This window comes from Arachis ipaensis, chromosome B5 (assembly GCF_059453495.1).
Source record: "Arachis ipaensis isolate K30076 ecotype BB chromosome B5, ASM5945349v1, whole genome shotgun sequence".
In the NCBI taxonomy this organism is placed as follows: Eukaryota; Viridiplantae; Streptophyta; class Magnoliopsida; order Fabales; family Fabaceae; genus Arachis; species Arachis ipaensis.
This window is the reverse complement of record NC_142440.1, coordinates 156,324,211-156,345,534: the sequence shown is the minus strand read 5'-3', so window position 1 is coordinate 156,345,534 and position 21,324 is coordinate 156,324,211. Positions and strand designations below refer to the sequence as shown.

The following is a 21,324-nucleotide window of genomic DNA, read 5'->3' as shown; positions in this document are numbered from 1 at the left end:
TATGACAGAGTGAAGAGAATACCGATCAAAGGAATTGAATTATTCTGTCAAACTAATTTCATTTCCAATTATTTTTATTTTGTAATTTTTAACTATCCATTTAATATATTTTTCTTTAATTTGGGGTGGAAAAGTTTAATTATTGATGCATTATTATGTGTGGAATTATTATTATTACAGTGATGATAATTAGATAGTCCAATGTAGAATTAGTGAACATTAATTAGTTACACACGAAAATGCGTCGCAAATTACAGAAAAGTCCCTCTCAACTCTAACAAATTAAAATACATCAAAATTCCAAAAAAGAAAAAAGAAAATAATAATGGGAATGCAACTAACTTGAAGAAACCACCATCTCTCTCAACTCCGAAGAAGAACAACAAAGAAAGAAACTTTCAATATCATTTTCTCTCGGCATTCTCATTTCAATTTCCTGATTTCCCCATTTTCCTTCTCTATTTCACTTCTCACTCTTTTTTCTTTGTAATCGAAATTCCCGGGAAAACCGCAAAGCTCGAAGCTTTCGCAGCTCGCAGTAACGACGAAGGAGATGGTGATTTTTGGCCCCAAGAAATGGGGGATTTTTGGGTTGTGGTGTTGCGTTCTCCTTCTCGCGATCTGTGCTAGGGTTTGTTCGCCAGTCAGATCCGACAAGGAAACAAGGGAGAGGTTCTACGGGAACATGCCCAACTCTTCTGCCCCTGAATCCAACGATGGAACCATAGCCAAGATGTTTGATCGCGTTCTCGAGAAGGAGTTCTCTGAGAATGAACAACCTGAAGGTTTTTATCTTATTTCTTGTTTCTCTGATTTTGCATTTAAAGTTTTTCTTTCGGTTTGTCTTCCGAGAAATTAGCTTTATGGGGTAGTTAAAGTTTGCAACTTTGCTAGTGTTTTGGTGTTGGTCGTTGGGTTTTGGAGTTCTGAAATATTGAAAACAGTTGCTTGTGGAATCAGCTGAATTTGCAAATAATAAATGGTGTATTGTTGGAAGAGGGTGTCTTTGGAATTTTGCATAGAAGAAAATGTGGTAAGCTTGAGAAGCTCCTTGGTAGTTTTTAGTGCATTGGAGTTGGAAAAAGAGCTAAGCATGTGCAGTGGAGATAGGAGTGTGTTGATGAATTTAGCTGTTCTTTGCTCAGTTTTAGTGGATTCCTGGTGGGGTGCTAAATCTTTGAGCTCTTTAGGTTGCATTAACGTTGTAATAGTGTGTACATCTGATGGATCATGATAAATTGCAAAGTTTGAACCAGAATAGTATTGCCCCAAGTTTGTGAAATCACCAGTGATGGTATTCTCATACTTCTTTTCCATCTTTGACAGGAAATGATAAGAGCAGCTTCAATAGCAGTGTAGCTGATCAACAGGTAGATCTGATACTGTGGTCTTTAATAGTTATGTTAAAGTGGATTTTGTTTAGCTGCAAACAAAAATGTTGTTTCTTTATGTATAAAAAGATGCCAAAATATATACTTGTCAACATCAAATAATATTATAGAACAGAAATGAACCTGCATTGGGGATCTCTATTTTCTCTTTTAAATTCTCAAACGTTCAATCGGTTGTATGAAAATTCATCACTTTGATTAAGGAGTGATGGACTGCTCATGCTATTTATAAATGTTAAGATAATGTCTTTCATTCTATTTAGGGTATTTTCTATTCCTCTATTATATTATATGCATGCATAACTCCACTGTTGATGTTTCTGATTTCTCCTATTTTTTGTCTTGATGAAGCCCTCAAATATTTTAGTCTATTGCCGATAACTACTACTTCTTGCTCTTGGATTATTTTCATAGTTTAATTTCTGCTTGAGCTGCTCTTTCTATTAGGATTATTCCAAAGTTATTTTCTTTATATAAGTATCATTTTTTACAATCTGGTCTTGTTTTGTAGGCTGTGTTGGAGACTGTAGCTAAAATTACTCATGATAAAACAAAGAAAAATGATACACATGAGGGAAAGTATGGTCTTTTTTCCCCTGTTACAACTTACAATAGATAGCTACATGTTATATCCTTCATTTACCCAGTAATTCTCTTATCATCTTTTAATGATTATTTGTTGCAGTTCCACAAGACCATTTCAGCTTCAAGATGTATTCTCCCTCGAGAATGAAGATTCTGAAGACGTGACAACCTTGATTGACAAAAAGGTGCACAATTTTTTTTTCGGATGCATAAAAGGTGCACTATAGTATCATGTGAAGCCTCAATGATTGCTCTTTATTGTGCTGATAACTATTTTGTTTTGTGTTTCCTGCTTACATGTTTATGCCACTTCATGGCAGGACAATGTCTTTGTGATGTCAAACAAGAAATCCAAATATCCTGTGCTTCAAGTGGATTTGAGGTTGATATCTACTATGACTTTATTATTTTAAACTGTGGTTACCTTTCAGTAAATCCTAGTAATTTATATTATCAATGGATATGCATTGGATTTCAGAGGCTAGCAGATTTCAGGAAATTATATTTCCTTTTTCTTCCCTTATTTGTGATACCCTTATTGATGATAAGTTGAACATATTATGTGCTCATACCTATCTTTTTTTATAATTTTTGAAATCCTTTTATCTGGTTTTCCTATTTATTTTCTATCATGATGTGTGATCGTTGTTCATTCATGCAGGCTAATATCGGATTTAGTGGTTCTCATAGTTTCTGCAGCCATTGGTGGAATTATCTTTTCCTGTTTGGGACAACCGGTTTGTAACTGTTACTATTACTCATTGTGGCATTTTGTGACTTCTATGCAATTTCATTGACAATAAGTGGTTTTTTTTAGTGGTCTTCTGCAATAAGTTATGTTGATTATTGGATTTCATCTGCTTTTCTTTATGTATTTAGGTTATTGTGGGCTACCTTCTTGCTGGCTCCCTTATTGGACCAGGAGGTTTGAAATTCATTAGTGAAATGGTACAGGTATGTTGTTCTCAACAACTCACTATCATTTTTGCTTAAGCAAGTTGTGTCCTGTAATTTTTTGTCAATCGTTTTGCACTGGATAAACCTTTTCTCCTCACATTTTATATAGGTTGAAACTGTTGCACAATTTGGGGTTGTATTTCTTCTCTTTGCATTGGGTCTGGAGTTTTCCTTGGCAAAGGTTTGCTATTCATGTCTTATTGATAGTATTTCACATATTTTGACCCTAGGTTATCTCAACTCAACTCGTGATTTTAAGATTAAAATGGAAATATTGTTATCCTTGCCAAAGGCTATCAATTAGGGGTTGCAAAATATTGATAAATTTTCATTTTCTAAAGAGCAGCTGTTCTGAAATTTGTATCCATGCAGTTAAAAGCTGTTGGACCTGTTGCTGTTTTAGGAGGTCTTCTTCAAATTGCTATTTTCATGGTTCTTTGTGGCATTCTTTCCAAGGTATGGTGCTGAGGGTATATGTTATGGTCTTCAATAGAATTAAGGATTTATGGTTGAGTAGAGATGGGTTCTGAACATCATTTTCCACTTGATTTGCAGATATTTGGAGCCAAATTGTCTGAAGGTGTTTTCGTTGGCTCATTTCTCTCCATGTCATCAACAGCAGTGGTATGTTTTCCCTGTTTCTCCAAACAAAAAAACACTGTATATACCCCCCCCCCCACCCCACCTTTCTTTTTACAAAAAAAAAACCTGGTGCTTTGTGAATTCTGACATGACGCATTTACTTTCACTTTTAACCAGGTCATAAAGTTTTTGGTGGATCGGAATACTAATAATGCTCTTCATGTTCAAGTTACCATTGGGACTCTTATTTTTCAGGTATCTTTCTTGTTGACTGTTAAATGGTAACTTGTTAGATTTTCATAAAGTAATGTCTAAGGATTGACTTGTCCGTTTATTGGTCCTTATTCAACACGTGTATATCCAGGATTGCACTGTGGGTTTACTATTTGCCCTGCTTCCAGTTTTGGGTGGCAGCAGTGGTCTTCTACAAGGATTTATTTCAATGGGAAAACTGTAAGTCTCTCCGTATGCAATCCTTTCTCTGGTTCCTTTGTATCATTTCATAAAATGCCTTTCTGATTAATGATCAAGAACTATTTGTTCTGTTAATCAGTTAATGCAAGCTAACTGACTCTAATAATGCTGCTATATTTCTATACTAGTTTCCACTTTCGAGAGTTCTTGAAGGCCTAAACTTAAGGGCACAATTTTTGCCATACAAGTTCTCGTCCAAATAAACTTTAATATGCCAACTCTAAGATATATTTAACACTATCTTCTAAAGTGGATAAATGACACCAGTGTAACAACTGTAATTTGTGGGAAGACTGTATAGAGCAGAAAATTTTACTTGTGAACTTTTGAGGAAACACTGAAATGTTGATGTATCTTGCAAAATTCTACGTCACAAGTTTTAGTGAGATATAGGGTTCATAATGGTTTTCAGGCCCTCTTTTTAGGGGTTTTTTGTTTGTTTTTTTGGGGGGTGGATAACTGGATATGATCATTTATATTATTGAATATATCTAATTGTTTGTTGTTTATAACTTCAGGATGCTAATGCTGTCCTTGTATCTTACTGCTACTTTTGTCGTGTCTTGGTCATTTGTTCCTCGCTTTCTTAAACTGATGATGCAGCTCTCATCTCAGGTAAGGGTAATTCATATTTGTTTCACAGTTTTACTTCCACTTTCTTGCCTCTGTTAGCAATTTTCATGAGCTTCCTTTCCTTTCCAGACAAATGAACTTTATCAGCTAGCTGCTGTCGCTTTCTGCTTACTCTCTGCATGGGTAAGAAAACCGTATACTAAGTTTTCCTTTATTTATGTGCCATTCCATATTGCTTTTCCAAAACAATTCAAAGCCTAATGGCCTTGTCTAAATCTGTGTTATATGCAGTTTGGTGGATTAAACAATTAGTTATGATGCTGTGCATTTTGTTAACTTTATTTAATATCTTTCCAGTGCAGTGATAAGCTTGGCCTTAGTCTTGAGCTGGGTTCATTTATGGCTGGTGTTATGGTTTCTACAACAGATTTTGCTCAACATACTTTGGATCAGGTATCATTCTCGTGTTTATTTACTTTTTCTGAATTGTGAAGTTCATTGTAGTTGTCTGATTATGCTTTCATATTATATATAGGTGGAACCAATTCGAAACCTATTTGCAGCTCTTTTTCTCTCGAGTATCGGAATGCTTATACATGTTCAATTTCTTTGGAACCATGTTGATATCTTGCTGGCATCTGTTATTCTGGTTATAGTCGTTAAGACAGCCGTTGTTGCAATAGTTACAAAGGCATTTGGATATAGCATTAGAACGTCATTTCTTGTAAGTTAACATTGTCAACTTCCATATGCTCTATTGGTTAACTATAATTACTTAAATACCATGATGTGCTGAACGCTGAATAGCCGTCTTAATGACAACGCAGGTTGGTATTTCGCTTGCTCAGATTGGAGAATTTGCTTTTGTTCTCCTCAGTCGTGCTTCAAATCTCAATCTTGTTGAGGTGTCTGCGCTCTCTCTCCTATGCTTTTTTCCCCTCTCATTAATGTCGTCCCTCTCTCTCTCTCTCTCTCTGACCACTGACTACAATATTTCAGGGGAAAATGTATCTTCTTCTTCTGGGAACGACGGCTTTCAGTCTGGTAAATTTCATTTGCACCTAGAAGCTCCATACTAATCTTCCTTTTACAAGTTTATACTTATTGTTAAAATGCCTTTCAGGTTACCACCCCACTACTTTTTAAGTTGATACCTCTTGTCATGAATCTCGGTGTTCTCATGCGCTGGTTCCCCTCCGAAAATACCACACCGATTGAGGTTCTCTCTCTCTCTCTCTCTCTTCACACACACACACACACACACACACACACACACACACACACACACACACATATTTACACCTTGGTGTTGCTAACGAATATAATCTGTTTTCAACCCTTAACAGGCAAAAGCTTCAATGAGCGAAACAGACAGAATGTTGTGACTAGTGGCTCATCTGTTTTTCATTGACCTTAAATAATGTATTGGAGGCAAGCATCTATTCTTTGGTGACTAATGAAATCAGGATTTCAATGTGTTACCCCTCAAGAGCTCCATAATATGATAAGCTTCACAGACAAACCATTATATTCACTTCCACTAAAACACAGTGGAAGAAGATTTGATGTACATAGGAATATGAATTTTGTATTCTTTGAGGAAGATGTATATAGGTAATCACAGGCCAGTCTTGTTTGTTGCTTACACTGATCTGCTTACATCATACCCTGGTTAGCCTATATTTGCTGCCATGAATTGCTGCAGCTGAAATGATTCAACAAATTGTTTAGAAAAGAATTCAGCCTGTAACTTTTTTCTGTTTGAAGGTTGTTCTGTAACATGTAAGGACCCGAATGAAGATCTTGGTTAATAGTTACTGACCATTATTTCAAATTATTGGTGCTGTAGTTCAGCTAGAGTTTTGGTCATTAGGGTCTTGTAAAACAATCCAACTATGCATACACCCTTTATTATAGACATTATTTTGATACTAATATTTTATTAACAATCAACATGTATTTTTCTTTTTTTGTTAATTGAAAAACAATCTAAATATACAATTGATTAATAACAATCCTATTTTTATACAGGTGTCGAAATTGGTGTTCTAATACCTTTGATGACATAAGATTTTTACTTTTCCAGTGCTTTTTTTTTAAGTGTAAAAATGGAATGCTGCAGCACGTTGGAAAAAGAAGTCAAGAATTTCTATGAAATGTCACTCAATTAAGGCTCTAATAAACAACAAATAATATGAAAATTATTGTACTTAATTTGTACTTGTGTACCAATTCCTTGCATGCCGTTTAACTAACTGCAACATAATTAACTTCCATTCTGAATTTGTGGTTCCTATACTTTGACAATTACAGTTTTACATAACTCATGTAAGTTGTGATGCTAACCATTTTCTGTTATATTGTTCATTTGTGCTCATATTAGATATTAGTATTACAAACACACTGCTTATAATAGTGCAAAGTAAACATAAAATCAAGACATTCTGTCTATGTTCGCTTTACACTCCGCACCCAAACGTTAACTAATCTTTTTTATTCGGTGAGAAATACAAATTGACACATATTATCGACTGTTTGTTTGGTATTAGAAGGAGCAAAAGTATCAACTGCTTATCAAATTGACACATATTATCAACTGTTATAACTGTAAAAAGTATCATTGATGTGAACGTATCAATCGCCCTAGTTTGTTTTTTTTTGGGGGTGTTATCTTCAACCATACGGCATCCAATTTGTAGGCCATGTATTACAAAATTGTAGACAAAATGTTGTCATTTTAATTGTCTCCATACTCTCACATGCCACATACACCACCATTTTTGTGTCTATATTGTTATATGCCCAACCCTGTTGACTATTAACAAGTAATATCCACCATCTATTTCACATTATTTTAGACTTTTCCACTATTACACTTGACATTTTAATTTAGATGGTTAGAGACTTGAGTATTGTATGTGCCAAAATGTACCACATTACCCTTTTATGTGTCTTGTTTTTTGTTTTGGCTTTTCAGGTTTCTTTATACATAAATTTAACTGTTAAAATAGAAATGGACAAGTTACAAAAATTTCAATATGATCTCATTGTATTACAATGCATTGCATGTATTAGGCTGCAATACATCATGGAAGTCTATCCCTCTCTAAACAATCTCATCCAGTAGTAATACTATCCTTTGTTAATTACTACTGGTTAGCAAATAAGGGCCCCATTGGAATTGTTCTTCCAATATTACTTACAATTGAAGTTTCCATCATAGAGGGGATATATATTTTTGTAACTTTAGCAAATGTTTCAAGAGAATTTAAGCATCAATCAGGAGAACCAACAGCACATTTTCATCTAATGTCCGAGTTCCTGTGTCAAAGACAAGATTATTGTGAAATTCACATAGTATCTAGTTTACCAAAGGATGCAACTACAAAACAAACTAATGCATAGTAAGTTTAGATTTAATCTGGTTCTACTTACCACCATATAGGCCTGCTGCGTTATGAGGACGCATCGATACTGCTTTCCACAGGTTGCTTCTTTGGCCGGTTTCTTGTACTAGTTAAATGTCAAGATACAATAAGAGACTTGCATATAAACAAAACTGTTATTAAAATCAAGACTAGGTATAGAATTGACCAGGTAACTAATTGCATACCTCGTATTCTTGGTGCAAGGATCCAGGTGTATTCTCCTTCAAGCCCTGCAATATAACAATAGGAATCACCATGCCTTTACCCACTCAAAAGAATCTTAAGTTGTTATATGAGTGCTGAGATAGCTGAACCTAGGAAATTGGCTGCACCTTAGATGGCAGTTTTGCAGGTTTTTTCACTTCAGAAACCAGGGACAGCTGCAAATCAGGCTCAAATATTAGCTAAATATATATCAATGAAAGTATGGATCATATTAACATTGGAGAAATGGAATACAGTTTGTAAGTACCTTGCTAAGTAAATCTGTGGGTGGTTCATAATTAAGTCTCTTGTCATTTGGTTCCTATAAAGACAAAAGAAAGAAAGAGGGGGTAGGAATTCAAATAAGAAACATAGACAGAATGATTCATTCACATCTCAAATATAAGCATAAGATTAGTACATTACCAGTGGATATACTTTGATACTTCGGAAGACACCTCTTTCACCTTTGTTCGATCGTTGCTAATAAAAGCACCACACCCAGTTATAATCAATCACTTTACTTTACTAACAAATAAAACATGAAAAATTGAACCTATTCTAAAATCAGTTTTACAAACCGCATCATCAGGCTTTCCTCGGGGTTTGTTAGTCATTCCATATTTCTCCTGCCTTGAGCCATCGCTAGAGTTTGTCCTAGAAGAGTAATATAACCAGATAACAGATTATAATTGCTCACTTATATGCAAAGATAATGCATGAATTAACCGCATATCGTTTCTGTAATTGTAATACTAATATTCTACCATGCAATTCTAAATGTTTATACCTTCGGTGTTCCCTTGTATTGGTGTTAGAACTGCTATTCAAAACTCCCTCACCCTACAATAGAGAAGCAATTAACCTTATTTGTTGGGCAAAAAGAGTTGCTTGAACATACTAAGTAATTCATCCTACTTTAGTGAAGTAGAAGCAGAAGCAGATAGTTCAAAGGCTACAATTACTAAAGCATATTTCTAGGGGACTAGCATTGCTGGCAGTTTGTTGTATTACCTTCTGTGATGTTTCGGGAAGAAAGTAAAATTTGGAACAATGATGAGTTCCTTCATTGCATTTAATTAAAAATAATGAATTGGAAAGCATACAACAGCATTTTTCAAAAGAAAATATTACATTAGCTTCTTTTGCTCTCTGTGTTTTCTTATTTTGTACGGATTGTGCTGGAGCCTGCAAAATCTGGCATGTCCAAAAAAATTATAATTGACAAAACAGCTATATACTCAAATTGACTATGATTAAGCACTTGTGATTTATTCTAGAAGTATAAACTGAAGGTACCTACCTTTTTATTCAAGGGACGTGCTTTAAGTGACGATTTTGTATTTTCACGGGATTCAGCATCAGTTATAGGCCTATTAAAAAGCCACATCACCCAACAATTCAGTATGTATTTCGAAACCATTGGATACTATAATCTGAGTGTAGTAGTAGTAGTAGTAGTAGTTGGTATACTTGTGTCTTTGTGCCCTCACGGCTGTTTCCAGAACTGGTTCTTTAGGAATAGTTGCTTTCGGTCTAGAAGCTGCACTCACTCCAGAAGGATCTTTCTGCACCACAGTTCAAAATCACACATAAATTGATCTTGTATACTGAACTGTTAAGTATTGCACAACCGAATATTATACATGATGAAAAACTGGTTACCTCGGTTTTCTTATGGGCAAAAAGTGCTTGATGTTTCAGATGAGCAGCCTGTTGCAATAATAAATAATTAAGTCTAACATCAACAACAATAATGTGGACTTTTTTATTTTCTATATTTTTTTATGACAGAAACTTGCTCAATCTAGCAGTTCAGCCGAAAATAGTCCACTGAAATTATTTGCATGCTATTGTTCTAGCATTTTAAGAAACAAGGAAATCTAATTTTTTGATTTTTTGATTTATTTTTTTTAAATTGATGATCATTGAAAACCATATTTGAGAGAAATGCAAATCAGAAACTAAAGGCAACATTAATGTTCTGATTTTGTTAGGAGACATGGTACATATAATTTTTAAACATCAAGTTATTTGAAATTGGAAGGATATATAAATAATTAGGCACCAAATATTCAGATAAACTTAGCATACCTTTTTTATGTAACCGGCTTCAAGCTTCTGTCTCTTGGATAATAGGCTATCATTAGGAGAAGAATCCTGACTCTTAATCCTGCTTAGTTTAAGGGAAAAAAGACTAAGAATTAAAGGTGAAAAAAGGAAAACAAGTTAACCACAATCTTACAAAGCAGGAAAGGAAACAAAAATAGACATAGTAATAATCATATAGTAAGATATAACTGATGGACCTGCAAGATTGATTGCATGTAACTTCAGTAACATTCTTCTGTTTGGCCAAATTACTTGCTGTTGGCTTCATGAAAGATGAAACTTTCGATTTCGATGATCCACTTGAATTGCTGCTGGTAGGCCTTGTTGCTGAAAACAAGCATGTATTCAGTTACAATTGCAATCGCAAAATCAAATGCTAAACACTTATGGGAAAAGAAAAAGAGAACAATTAAGATATTCTTGATGTTGATCAAGAATCAGAAATTATCAATTACCAATCTATATGCAATAAAAGATAATAATTTTCCAGATTCAGTGTGCCAATTTCAACCACGTTTATGGATTGCATGAAAATCCGGTAAATTGTGAAATTGCAAAAAAACAAAAGAGGGGAAAAGAACTGTACCTTTGCCATTTTTGGCCGGAGCTTTTGAAACTTCTGCACAGGGGTTTCTCCATTTAAACTTCAGCAAAAATGCTACAAAACAAGGAAAATTTTCTATTATATTCAAAATTTTCTTTCTGCAACATACAATTTGCAATGAAAATAGAAAAAATCTACGAAACAAAAACATCACGATTCACAAAAAAAGGATCATATTCGATGAAATCCTTACGTGAAGGTTCATGGCTCTGAGCGGTTTCGAACCACTGCTCTGCTTCAGCATCATCAAAAAGCGTCTCGCGACGTAAGAAATCGCAGAATTGAGGAGCATCAAACTCGTAAACGGGATCGATTTCATCCTCTTCTAGGCACGCGTATTCGACCTCGATCTCCTCGAACTCCTCAAACTCTTCTTCCATCATTCTCTCTCTGTTTCAGAGGCTAGTAGCTACAATTTCCGTGTTTTCCGCAATGGAATCTCCGTTTTCTCACCGTAATTGAAGAAGACGAAGAACCTCAACGAATAAGGGGTAAAAAGCAATGAAGCAAACAAAAATAAAATAATAATAACAATAACGAATGAATGAATGAATAAAATTGAATTGAATTGAATTGAATGGGAGGGAGAGAGAGAGAGAATGCGGTTGAATTGGGGATTCGACACGAACCAGAAAGAATCCGCGTTGAAGTTACAGAGTCGAATCCCGTCCCCGCTTCTCTCTCTTTTTCTCGTTTGAGGGAAAATAACTCTGTTCGTTAATCCGTTTTCCCCGAAAAACGAAGAGGATGAGGGTGGGACGTTAATTTATAATAAGCTTGATCTTAGTGAATTAAATTAATTAATTAAAAATTAATTAATTAGTATATATATTTGGTTCTGTGTGTTCTTTTATTTGGAATGAGTGGAAATGAAAGAGGAAATGGATGAATGAAGTGTTAATGTCGGAGAGAATGGCGAAGATTTCGTTGCGAGAGAGACAGAGAATCAGTTAAAAAGAGTTTGTTTGGCGCCCAATTTAGAAACACATGCTTACCATTTTTTGAATTTTTCATTGCATCGTATATTAATATGTTCCGTTACTCAATCATTATTTTACCACTAATCCCTTCATCTACTAGACTTAAAAAAATTAAAAACTATGTAAAGTTGATAGTTGAGAATTATTAAATAATTTAATGTATTTAATTATATTATTATTTAATAATTATTAATTATTAATTTTATATAAAATTAATTAATTTTTTATTTAAGAAAAATGATGTTTAATTTTCATCTTAATTAAGTATTTTTTTATATATTAAAATCTTATTAAATACTATTACAGATGAAAATACTAAATAACTATCATCTTGACTAATATATATATATATATATAATTATGTATTATTATATAAAAAAATAATTTTTAAAAGTATTATATAAATAATTATCTAAAAACGAATGTAATGTGTGAGCGTATCAAAATTAATTTTTGTTATATTAACACCTAATAATTCACTACTATGACTTTAATTGGATTAGACAATATTAGTTGATAATTATCAGAACCAAGTTGTAATTAATAAAGCATAAATTTTAAAAATAAAATAATAATTAGACACGTTATAGTTTTAGATAAATTGAACTTATTATATTTAATTATTTACTCTTATTAGTTTATTAAATATATCATATTATTTAATGTAGTATTAAATTTGATAAACGAGTTTATACATTTTATTTATTTTTATTTTGCAATTATTTTAAAAGCTAAATGTACCATATTAAGAATCGTTAAATATCATAATTTAAGTGGAGTAAGAATAATTTTACAAGAGGAAAATTGATAGATTGTGTTTTATTTAACATATGTTGCATTTTTTTATTTTAATTTCTTGCTGGCTTATTTCTGTAGACAAAAGTTACTGAACCTGATTAATAATGTAATATTTAACTGTAATATATTCAGTTGTCATCTACCTAACCTGCAGATTTGTGATTGATTAATACCTTTAGAAGTTGAAACTCTTCTACATAGATATGCTCAATCTCATTGACTTTATTCTGAAAGGATTGCTACTATTCACTGCCTACATGCATGTATATATAACATGTTGTTCATATATATTATTCAAATAATTTCAAATATTTCTTAAACATCGACGTTTTAATAATTTTAATTATAAAATATATATAGTATTAAAATTAATAGATAAAATTATTAGAATATTTAAATTTTTTTTATATTATTTATTAATTGGATGCGTATGGAATATGATCGATGATCATGTGTGCTTGATATACATGTCCTTGTTTTTCATTTATTTACTAATTATTATTATTATAGCATATTTAGGTTAATAGATTTTATATCTCGTTGCATAGTAAGAAAATTGAAAATAGTAAAGATCTGAAAATGTATCATACCTTTAATATATAATTTGTTTGGATAAGTAGTTAAAGAGAAAATTAAAGCACCATCAACAAAGGAAATATGTGGGCGTGATAAATAATGTGTATAGATGTTGCAAAGTTTTTATTTGCATGGATATATGTCCCATCATTTTCTCCATCTACCATTTTGGTTTGAAAAAATCTAGGTTCAACACTTTTATTAAAATTTGACCAGCACTAATAAAAAAATAATTTTATATTATTAAAAATATTAATAATAATTAATTAATAACTACAAATTATAAAATTTATTGGTCCTTAGTACTCGTGGCTTTGGTTTTGGTCTATATAAAAATAAAAAGTATGAGGAGTTAATGGAATATTTGTACAATGTGTACAATAGAGATTTAGGGAGTATTAGAGATATAGCCATTAGTGTTATCTTTTTTTATCAGTTAAAACTTTTGAGATGAGTGATATCATGACATGATATTAGAGCTAGATTGAAAAGGTCAAGAATTCGATTCTTGGTGAATCCGAAAATTATATAACTCATTGTACACATTGTACAAATAAGTCATTGTCTCCGTCGCGGGACTCATATAGAAAAAAATGGAAGTAGCATTTGTCACGTTCATTTATGAGTATCCCCACATTATTCCTTCTTTTTGCATATGTTTGAAATTTAAATTCATAGTTATACTCATAAAGCAAAAAACAAAGAAAGGAAGGAAAAAAACAAGGGTAGAAGACAAATAAGGTCATTTCCTAAGGGGTTTGCATGCAAAACTTGTAACCAAACATTTTCGTCTCTACGTGGAAAATTAGGTTTTGTTCCATACACTGCGGAACCATGTCTATGGCTTCCTAGGTTTATGTGCTCGCTTTTCCGGATTTGTCCTCGCCTGTCACAGCTTCATGCACATGAAAATAAGGACAACTTTGTCTTTTGCTCCAAACCTATATAAAAATCAAAGCACATACGCTCCTGAGATTTCAAAAATGATGGGTCATTTGACTCCATCTCAAATCTTATTGAAAACAACCTAGATCCAACTATATATATCTTATTCGTTTAAAGAAGTTGATGTTACAAGTTTCACCTTGGGGTATAAATTCAATGTGATGCATATATAAAATCAATTTCTAAAATTTTCTATATCCAATAATTAAGCCATTCTTGTGTATGAGTGTGTGGTTTTTCTTTTATAGGTTTTTGAATTATATTATATAATAATTAGAGTATAATTCATTGATAAATGATAATTCATGATAGTTGTAAAAAAAAAAACTACCTACAATTTGAATTTAAGTTGTAATATAATAGTAAAACAAGTATGTCAAAAACAAATCTTAATGCGATATTTAAGAAAGATATATAGAAGTATAAAACTCTCCAATTCAATAGATTAATATTTTTTTTGAATTGGAATATTTCTTGTTAGATTTAACTTAAACCAGCAATTTTTTATTATTTTTAAGGAAAATTATTTTTTAAATTTTATTTTATTATTTGAATAAATTATTATTTGTATTCTTGAAAGATATAAACATTAACAAATATATCTATAGAAAAAAAAAACTCATCTTATAATCATAGAAGATGACCTCCGTATGTCAGAAATATCCTGACATTAGTTACGCACTGAGTCTGTTAGTATCCAAATCTATATGGTAACAAAACTCCTCCAAACCTATCTACGTGTATGGTAACGAAGACAAGTGACCATTTCAGAGATTAAAACCATTTCATGTTTCTTTGTTCCTCGAATACGAACACTGACAAAGAAAAATACTTTAATTCCTAGAGATGTCTTTGCACATATTTAACTCTACTACAAGTAATGCAAGTTGCAATAATGCTTCGAATTCGAAGAATAAAAAGGAAAAGAAACTTGACGGAAGATGCTTCTATGGTTCAAAGGTTGCGTTGATAGAATCTGACACATAACAAATCCAAATAGATAGTTCATCTGATGTCCTACTCTCTGAAAGGTAATGGCTATGCAATTTTTTTTTTGTGAAAGTTATATATTTTTTTTAATTTTAATTGACAGTTGAGTGAGTATTTTAATTTTTTAAATAAGAGACTTTAAATACTTTGTGTGGGTAGATGAGATCGAATAAAGTTCGGAGGGTCTAGCAAAATCGTTAGTTAAAAGGAATATAGAGCATTCTTTTGCGAGACATGAAGATGGGTTGACAATCATTGTAGTTGGAGGGAAGAATCATGAAGCCTTCTCTATGATGGCAAAGGAAGATGGAAAAACTTAAGGGTGAAATGAGGACAAGCAGCAACCATGACTTGGAAAATGTATTTTGTTTAGCTTGTAACTTGTATTTAGGGATCAAAATATAGTAGAGACACTCTACTGTACAGATTGGAGTGGTATAGAGAGAGAATATAATTCTTTTTATAGTTATTTTTTATTATTTTATTATTATTCAAAATGTGGGTTCTACCTTTATTAATCTCTCTTTCATTCTATTAAAGAAAAAATCTGTAAACTTACATATTTAACATATAATTCACCAATATAGTATTGGTGTGTTTGGAGATCCTTGTTGTTTATTATTATTTCCTATTCTTAATATGACAAGAAGTTTGAATCAAGTATTTAAAATATTTTTTTGTTTTAATAAATGATAATATATACTATATTTAAATTTATTTTAAGAATATATGTTAAGAATAAGACTGGACACGCTGATACATAATGGTATTTAGGTGTGTTCAGGCGTGTCCGGAAAAGAATTATTTATTTTTTATTAAGACACGGTTGGACACATTAGACACGCGTGTCGAACGAGTATCAGTGAGTGTCGTGTCCGAAATGTGTCCAACACGCAAACACGACAACTCAGCAAAGTGTCCGTGCTTCATAGCAAATACACCATAACACCAAAATAAAATAAAAAGAATTTACTATCTCTTTTGATTACATAAAAATACCAACAAAACAAAAACAAAAGTTTAATGCATTCCAAAACAAGATTGAACTAATGTGTTGACAACATAGTTTCCATCAACTAAACATCTATGGTATTGGAGTTGAGTTACTGCTCTCGTTTGATACAGTATTACTGATCTACTGGAGGAGGATAACTTAGCTGCAGATATTTTTTTAGAAATTACCAACTGCCTCTATCTTTGACAATTGGCCCTCTACCTCTAACAGTTGATGTTACACCAGGTATAGACATAAACGGCATAAAACGTGTGTTGATCCCAACACTAGCACCTTGCATTATTTGGGGTATAACCATAGATGCAGTTTCTGAGTTATTTGTGAAAGGGTTTATAGATAGAGGTCTGGTAGATGACGAAATATTTAGAGGAAGTCTCTTAACATTTTTTTTAACAGGCTTTTTGTTTAGTGCAGGGTTCGATAAAGGTTGTGGTTGAGAATTTGGTGGAGGGTTTGATTGAAAATTTGCTTGAGGTTATTAGAGTTGAAACAAGAAGCAAAAAATTAGGTATGAGACCAAATTCAATGGTAAATGACAAATAAAATATGCAGCAAATGAAATGACAGTTACAACTACATCCTATGGGGTTGTTGAACCACTTCCCTTACCAATAGTAGTTGCTGCTTCAACATCTGCAATTTCTAAGATTTTCTCCCAATATATTTTGACCAATTGGTCGGCATCTTCATCCCCCACAGCAGCATGCTCTTGAGGCGCACGGCACACCACTCCCTTCAGCCATTGCTTCTGTTCTCTTCTTACAACTTTTCTTATGGTGACCAGGCTGTAAACAATAAGCTTGTACATAATCCACTATTTAGCATCATCATCCTCAACAACTATAAGTTTTTTTCTTGGAGTCTTCTTTGGAGTTGGAATCTTTTTGGCATAATTCTTCAATTTCATCTTTGTTGGAGTAATATTCTCTTCAACCATAACAGGATCATTTATAGGATGCTCTGTATATAACTCAATTTTGTTATCATTCTTCACAGCTGCCTGATATATTTTAACTGTATCCATATCATCCCTTGATAATTTTATCCCATTATCAAGCTCCTTAGTAGGTTCTAACTAATAAAAATCAGTGATGGACATATATCCATTGTCCTTTAGCAAATCACTTATGAAAAATCTATTGAAGATATCCATATTAACCCTCTCAATCTCTATTACTTTTCCACCAATATACACAAGCTTCCCACATGGGTCTCTCTCAAACCTTCTTCTATAATTAATAGACAGAATTATACGAATGGTGGCCATCCCTACAAGCAAGACAATATAATCTAAGCTATCATTCCATGTCATTACAGATAACAACATAGCAACGAAAATTCTAATCCTAACCCAATTTTCTAACATTTCTCAAGCCCATAAAAACTAATCAGAACATCCGAGAAAGGAGCAGAATTAGTCTAACTTGAAAAAATTGGAAGTGGCATACTTCTGTTCTTCGTGGAGCAACGATTGTAGGTTACGGGTAGTGATGGTGAGATGCTTTCAACGATGCCCTACTATGTATAATCTATTTGATTAAATGGGAGAACTATTTGTCACAGAAAGGAGGTGCTTCGATCGTCTTCTCTGATTTGGGATGGTAGTAACGACGATAACTAAGCTCTGTTAGGGCACGGGGGAAAAAAAGTTCTTTGTTCCATTCCTTAATAAAAAAAAAAAATAGAATACACATAAATAGGTTTTGAGGAATTTTATTACTATGTAGGTTCGGATATTAATGAACTAAGTACATAATCAACATCAGAACACTTTTGGCATACGGAAATTACTTTCCATAATTACAAGATGAGTTTTTTTTAATGGGTATATTTATCAGTATTTACATTTTTTATGAATATAAATAATAATATTTTTTTTTTAAATTGTATTATTATTACAATAGAGCTAGAGAGCCAATAATTTTATATTAATTTGGATCAAACATGACTAACAACTATACTAAATATATTTTTAGTCACAAAAAAAAAAAATACTAAGTATATTTTTATATGTATTTGCCTATTTGGCTATTTGCCCGCGTAAAAGTATGCTCTTTGCTAAAACCGAAACCCAATCTCCAATCCTCCCTCCCCCTTTGCTCAAAGAATTTGTCATTTTTCAATAAACCTAAAACATGAAAGAGATACCTATTATCGAAATGGAATGAGAAATTATTTTTTAGTTTAATTTTGGTATATATACTAATAATATAAAATATTTTACACAATTATTTAATCACATGTACTATTTTAAATGGTTATTCATGTAGTCATTGTAAAAAATAATTATTTTTGCTAATATGACATTACGTAATTGGATATGCCTGTGAAATTGTTTTATACTAATAGCGCATTAAAATTAAATTTATTATTTTTTAATAAAAAATAAAAATTAATATTCCAATTTGTGTGTGGTCATAATATTCCAATTTGTTTGGATAAGAGTAAAACGTCCAATTAAACCGATCCAAACTATAGTTGGGCCTGGGCTATGCTTTCTAGTTTCTACTACAATTCCAATCGTTATTGTGCTCTGACAAAAACAAATTTCGTTATTGTCCTCTCATACACCAAAATTCCTATAACTTCTACTGTTCTACAAGCAATTTTTCAATCTTTTCTATTGTGACTGCGGAACCCTAAACGCAATTTATTATTGCATGCACAAGAAAACTTAAATACTTTATCTCGTTAGTCTCATACACCAAAAATTTGCTATAATTTCTAGAACCAATTTTTTCTTTTCCCTGTGGCAGCTGCACCCACAACGCATTTAATTGTTGCATGCACACGACATGTTTGATTCTTTGCCAACGAAGGAAGAAGAACAAGAAGAAGTTGAAAATGATTTACCAAAAAAACTAAGTGCATTGTCATGTGAAGAATGCAAATCTAAGCCATCAAAATACAAGTGCCCTGGATGCTCCTTTCACTCATGCAGTCTTCCTTGTGTTAAACTTCACAAAGCTCGCACTGGTTGTAATGGCAAGAGGAACATCACTCACTTTGTTCCTCTTTCTCACTTTGATGACAATATCCTATTATCTGGTACTGCTTCCTTCACCATTTATTGAATCCTATACCATAGTTCTTTAGTTTAATGAATTATATTTATATTTGTTATATAGATTATAATATGCTGGAGGAGGTGAAGAGGGTGGTTGAATCTGCTCATAGAATGAGAGCTCAATTGGGTTTGCATAAAAAGTTTAGGTTGCCTCATCACCTTAGAAGCCTACAAAGTGCTGCTTGGAGCAGAAGAACAAAACTTCTTTTTCTCCCCAATGGAATGTCAAGAAGACAGAATAACCAATCTCAATATGACAAAAGGTATATTCATTTTATACTCATCAAATCATGCAAGGGTTTATTTCTACATACCTAGTGTCTGATACATATACATTATTTTGTTTCTAAGCAAGTTACTAATAAATATGTACAATGCTATCAGGAAGAAGTATATATCTTGGACAATTGAATGGCGTTTTCACTCAACCAATATTATTCTACATGACCACGAGTAAGACATTTTTTCATTGTAATAATGAATGCTCTGAAAATACACAACTTTGTTTCTTGATAGCATTTTTATGTTATGTTTTCTAGAGTCAATGAAAATGCAAGCTTCTGCTCCATTTTAGAGAAACACCTCAAACCTGGTCCATGGAACCATCAGCTAAGGCAATTTTGTGAGCAACAGCTGGATTCTCTCAAGCTTTTTATCCGGCCAAAGGTTGATTTCTTTACTAAGATTGTTAGTGTCACTTTGATTTTGCCTTATACTTAAAGCATGCTACCGAGACCTTATCTCTAAGTTATATTTAAAGTATTATATTAGAATCCAATGAATTTGATTCAACCTTACAACTAGTTCATTTATTACAGGGTCCTAAGTCACCCTTGAAGGAGTTGGATATGAAAGCACCAATAGGACAACAGTTAGCAGATATAATTATTTTGGAATATCCTATTGTTTATGTTTTCTCACCATATCAAGTATCCAATTTTGAAGTTAATAAGAATGTCAATCACAACAATGAAAGTAATCAAAGTCAAGAAGATGTGCCTTTTAGGGAGGAGGTGGTAGAATATCAGAACAACAACACTGCATATGAAAAAGCATCAAATGAATCATCAGATAAGCCTATACTTGAAGAAGAAACTTTGACTAAACATTCACTTCCGGAAAACAAGGAAGCAAAACTCTCTAAAGACATAGCATTTGACAGTGATCAAGACTTGATGGATTTCTATGATGCTCTTATGGCTCAAATGAATCCTGATGACCTGCTTGGTTTGGATAAATTTGCCAAGAATACAGCAAACTATATAGATTTAATTGGTAGCTGTGGACTATTTCCTGAATTAGAGGAAGGTGAACTTGCATAATAATTAGCAGTCTTAGTTCACTTCCATTGGAGAATTGGTGAGAAAATAAGATACCATTGTCAACATCAATCACATGAAATTTTGCAAGTGAGCTAAAGGTAAATATTTTCTGTGAAAAGAAAAGTTTTCAATGTATGCATTTAGATTTTTTTTTTTTAAATTTTGTTTTTTTATTTTTTCTTTATAAAAAATTATCACTTACAATCATAACAAATACCTTGAAACAAATCTGAATTTCCATTTGGCTGATGAAAAGCTCTGTGGGGCATGGTCTGGTTTTTCAACACTGGTGGGGTTGTGCTGGCTTGGATGAAAGCACATGTGAAAATCGCCAATATGTTATGTTCTCATTCATTTATGATCATACTGAACTGTCACTTAGATTGAGATGGCTGAGATTGTTTATGAAAAATCATTGTTAATATACTTTATTACTTTCACTTTTAACAAAAAATAATTATAATTTGAACTACTATGCAGCTATGCTCTGTAATGTTAAGAACAAAAGGAAAAATGATATTCTTACTACTATAAAGTGATATTAGTATTTGTGGAACAACTCTAATATAATTATATAACAAGAAAACTAAAAAGCTATGAAATATCACCAACCACTCGAGACTTAAACAGACGCTCTTTATGTCTTTACTCTCTAGTTTTTCCCTTAAAACCGAATCTAAAGAAGTCAACAATCCAAAATAAAAGAAACGAAAACATTAAA

General features: G+C 32.5%; 3 protein-coding genes across 3 annotated transcripts; 2 read left to right on the top strand and 1 right to left on the bottom strand.

Moving 5' to 3' along the window:
- The first annotated feature begins 308 nt into the window (after positions 1-308).
- On the top strand, positions 309-6,515 carry KEA5 (K+ efflux antiporter 5). Its single transcript, XM_016348661.3, has 20 exons — positions 309-785; positions 1,327-1,370; positions 1,903-1,970; positions 2,077-2,161; positions 2,297-2,358; positions 2,638-2,713; positions 2,856-2,930; positions 3,043-3,114; positions 3,306-3,389; positions 3,489-3,557; positions 3,693-3,770; positions 3,880-3,968; positions 4,508-4,604; positions 4,692-4,745; positions 4,920-5,015; positions 5,098-5,286; positions 5,390-5,467; positions 5,562-5,606; positions 5,686-5,781; positions 5,909-6,515. The coding sequence occupies exons 1-20, from the start codon at positions 554-556 to the stop codon at positions 5,945-5,947; spliced, it is 1,728 nt and encodes a 575-aa protein (XP_016204147.1). The 5' UTR covers positions 309-553; the 3' UTR covers positions 5,948-6,515.
- A 1,063-nt stretch (positions 6,516-7,578) lies between these two features.
- On the bottom strand, positions 7,579-11,907 carry LOC107644732 (uncharacterized). The gene is made up of 16 exons (XM_016348660.3): positions 11,104-11,907; positions 10,893-10,964; positions 10,504-10,633; positions 10,289-10,367; positions 9,860-9,907; positions 9,668-9,762; positions 9,498-9,567; positions 9,329-9,391; positions 8,985-9,037; positions 8,776-8,851; positions 8,621-8,677; positions 8,463-8,516; positions 8,323-8,370; positions 8,176-8,220; positions 7,998-8,075; positions 7,579-7,883 (listed from the first exon to the last, which is right to left on the bottom strand). Exons 1-16 carry the CDS (start codon positions 11,291-11,293, stop codon positions 7,869-7,871), a joined length of 1,173 nt encoding a protein of 390 aa, XP_016204146.1. The 5' UTR covers positions 11,294-11,907; the 3' UTR covers positions 7,579-7,868.
- A 6,814-nt stretch (positions 11,908-18,721) lies between these two features.
- On the top strand, positions 18,722-21,140 carry LOC107642201 (uncharacterized). The gene is made up of 5 exons (XM_016345504.3): positions 18,722-19,262; positions 19,343-19,544; positions 19,666-19,734; positions 19,821-19,947; positions 20,100-21,140. The coding sequence occupies exons 1-5, from the start codon at positions 19,010-19,012 to the stop codon at positions 20,601-20,603; spliced, it is 1,155 nt and encodes a 384-aa protein (XP_016200990.1). The 5' UTR covers positions 18,722-19,009; the 3' UTR covers positions 20,604-21,140.
- The last annotated feature ends 184 nt before the right edge of the window (positions 21,141-21,324 follow it).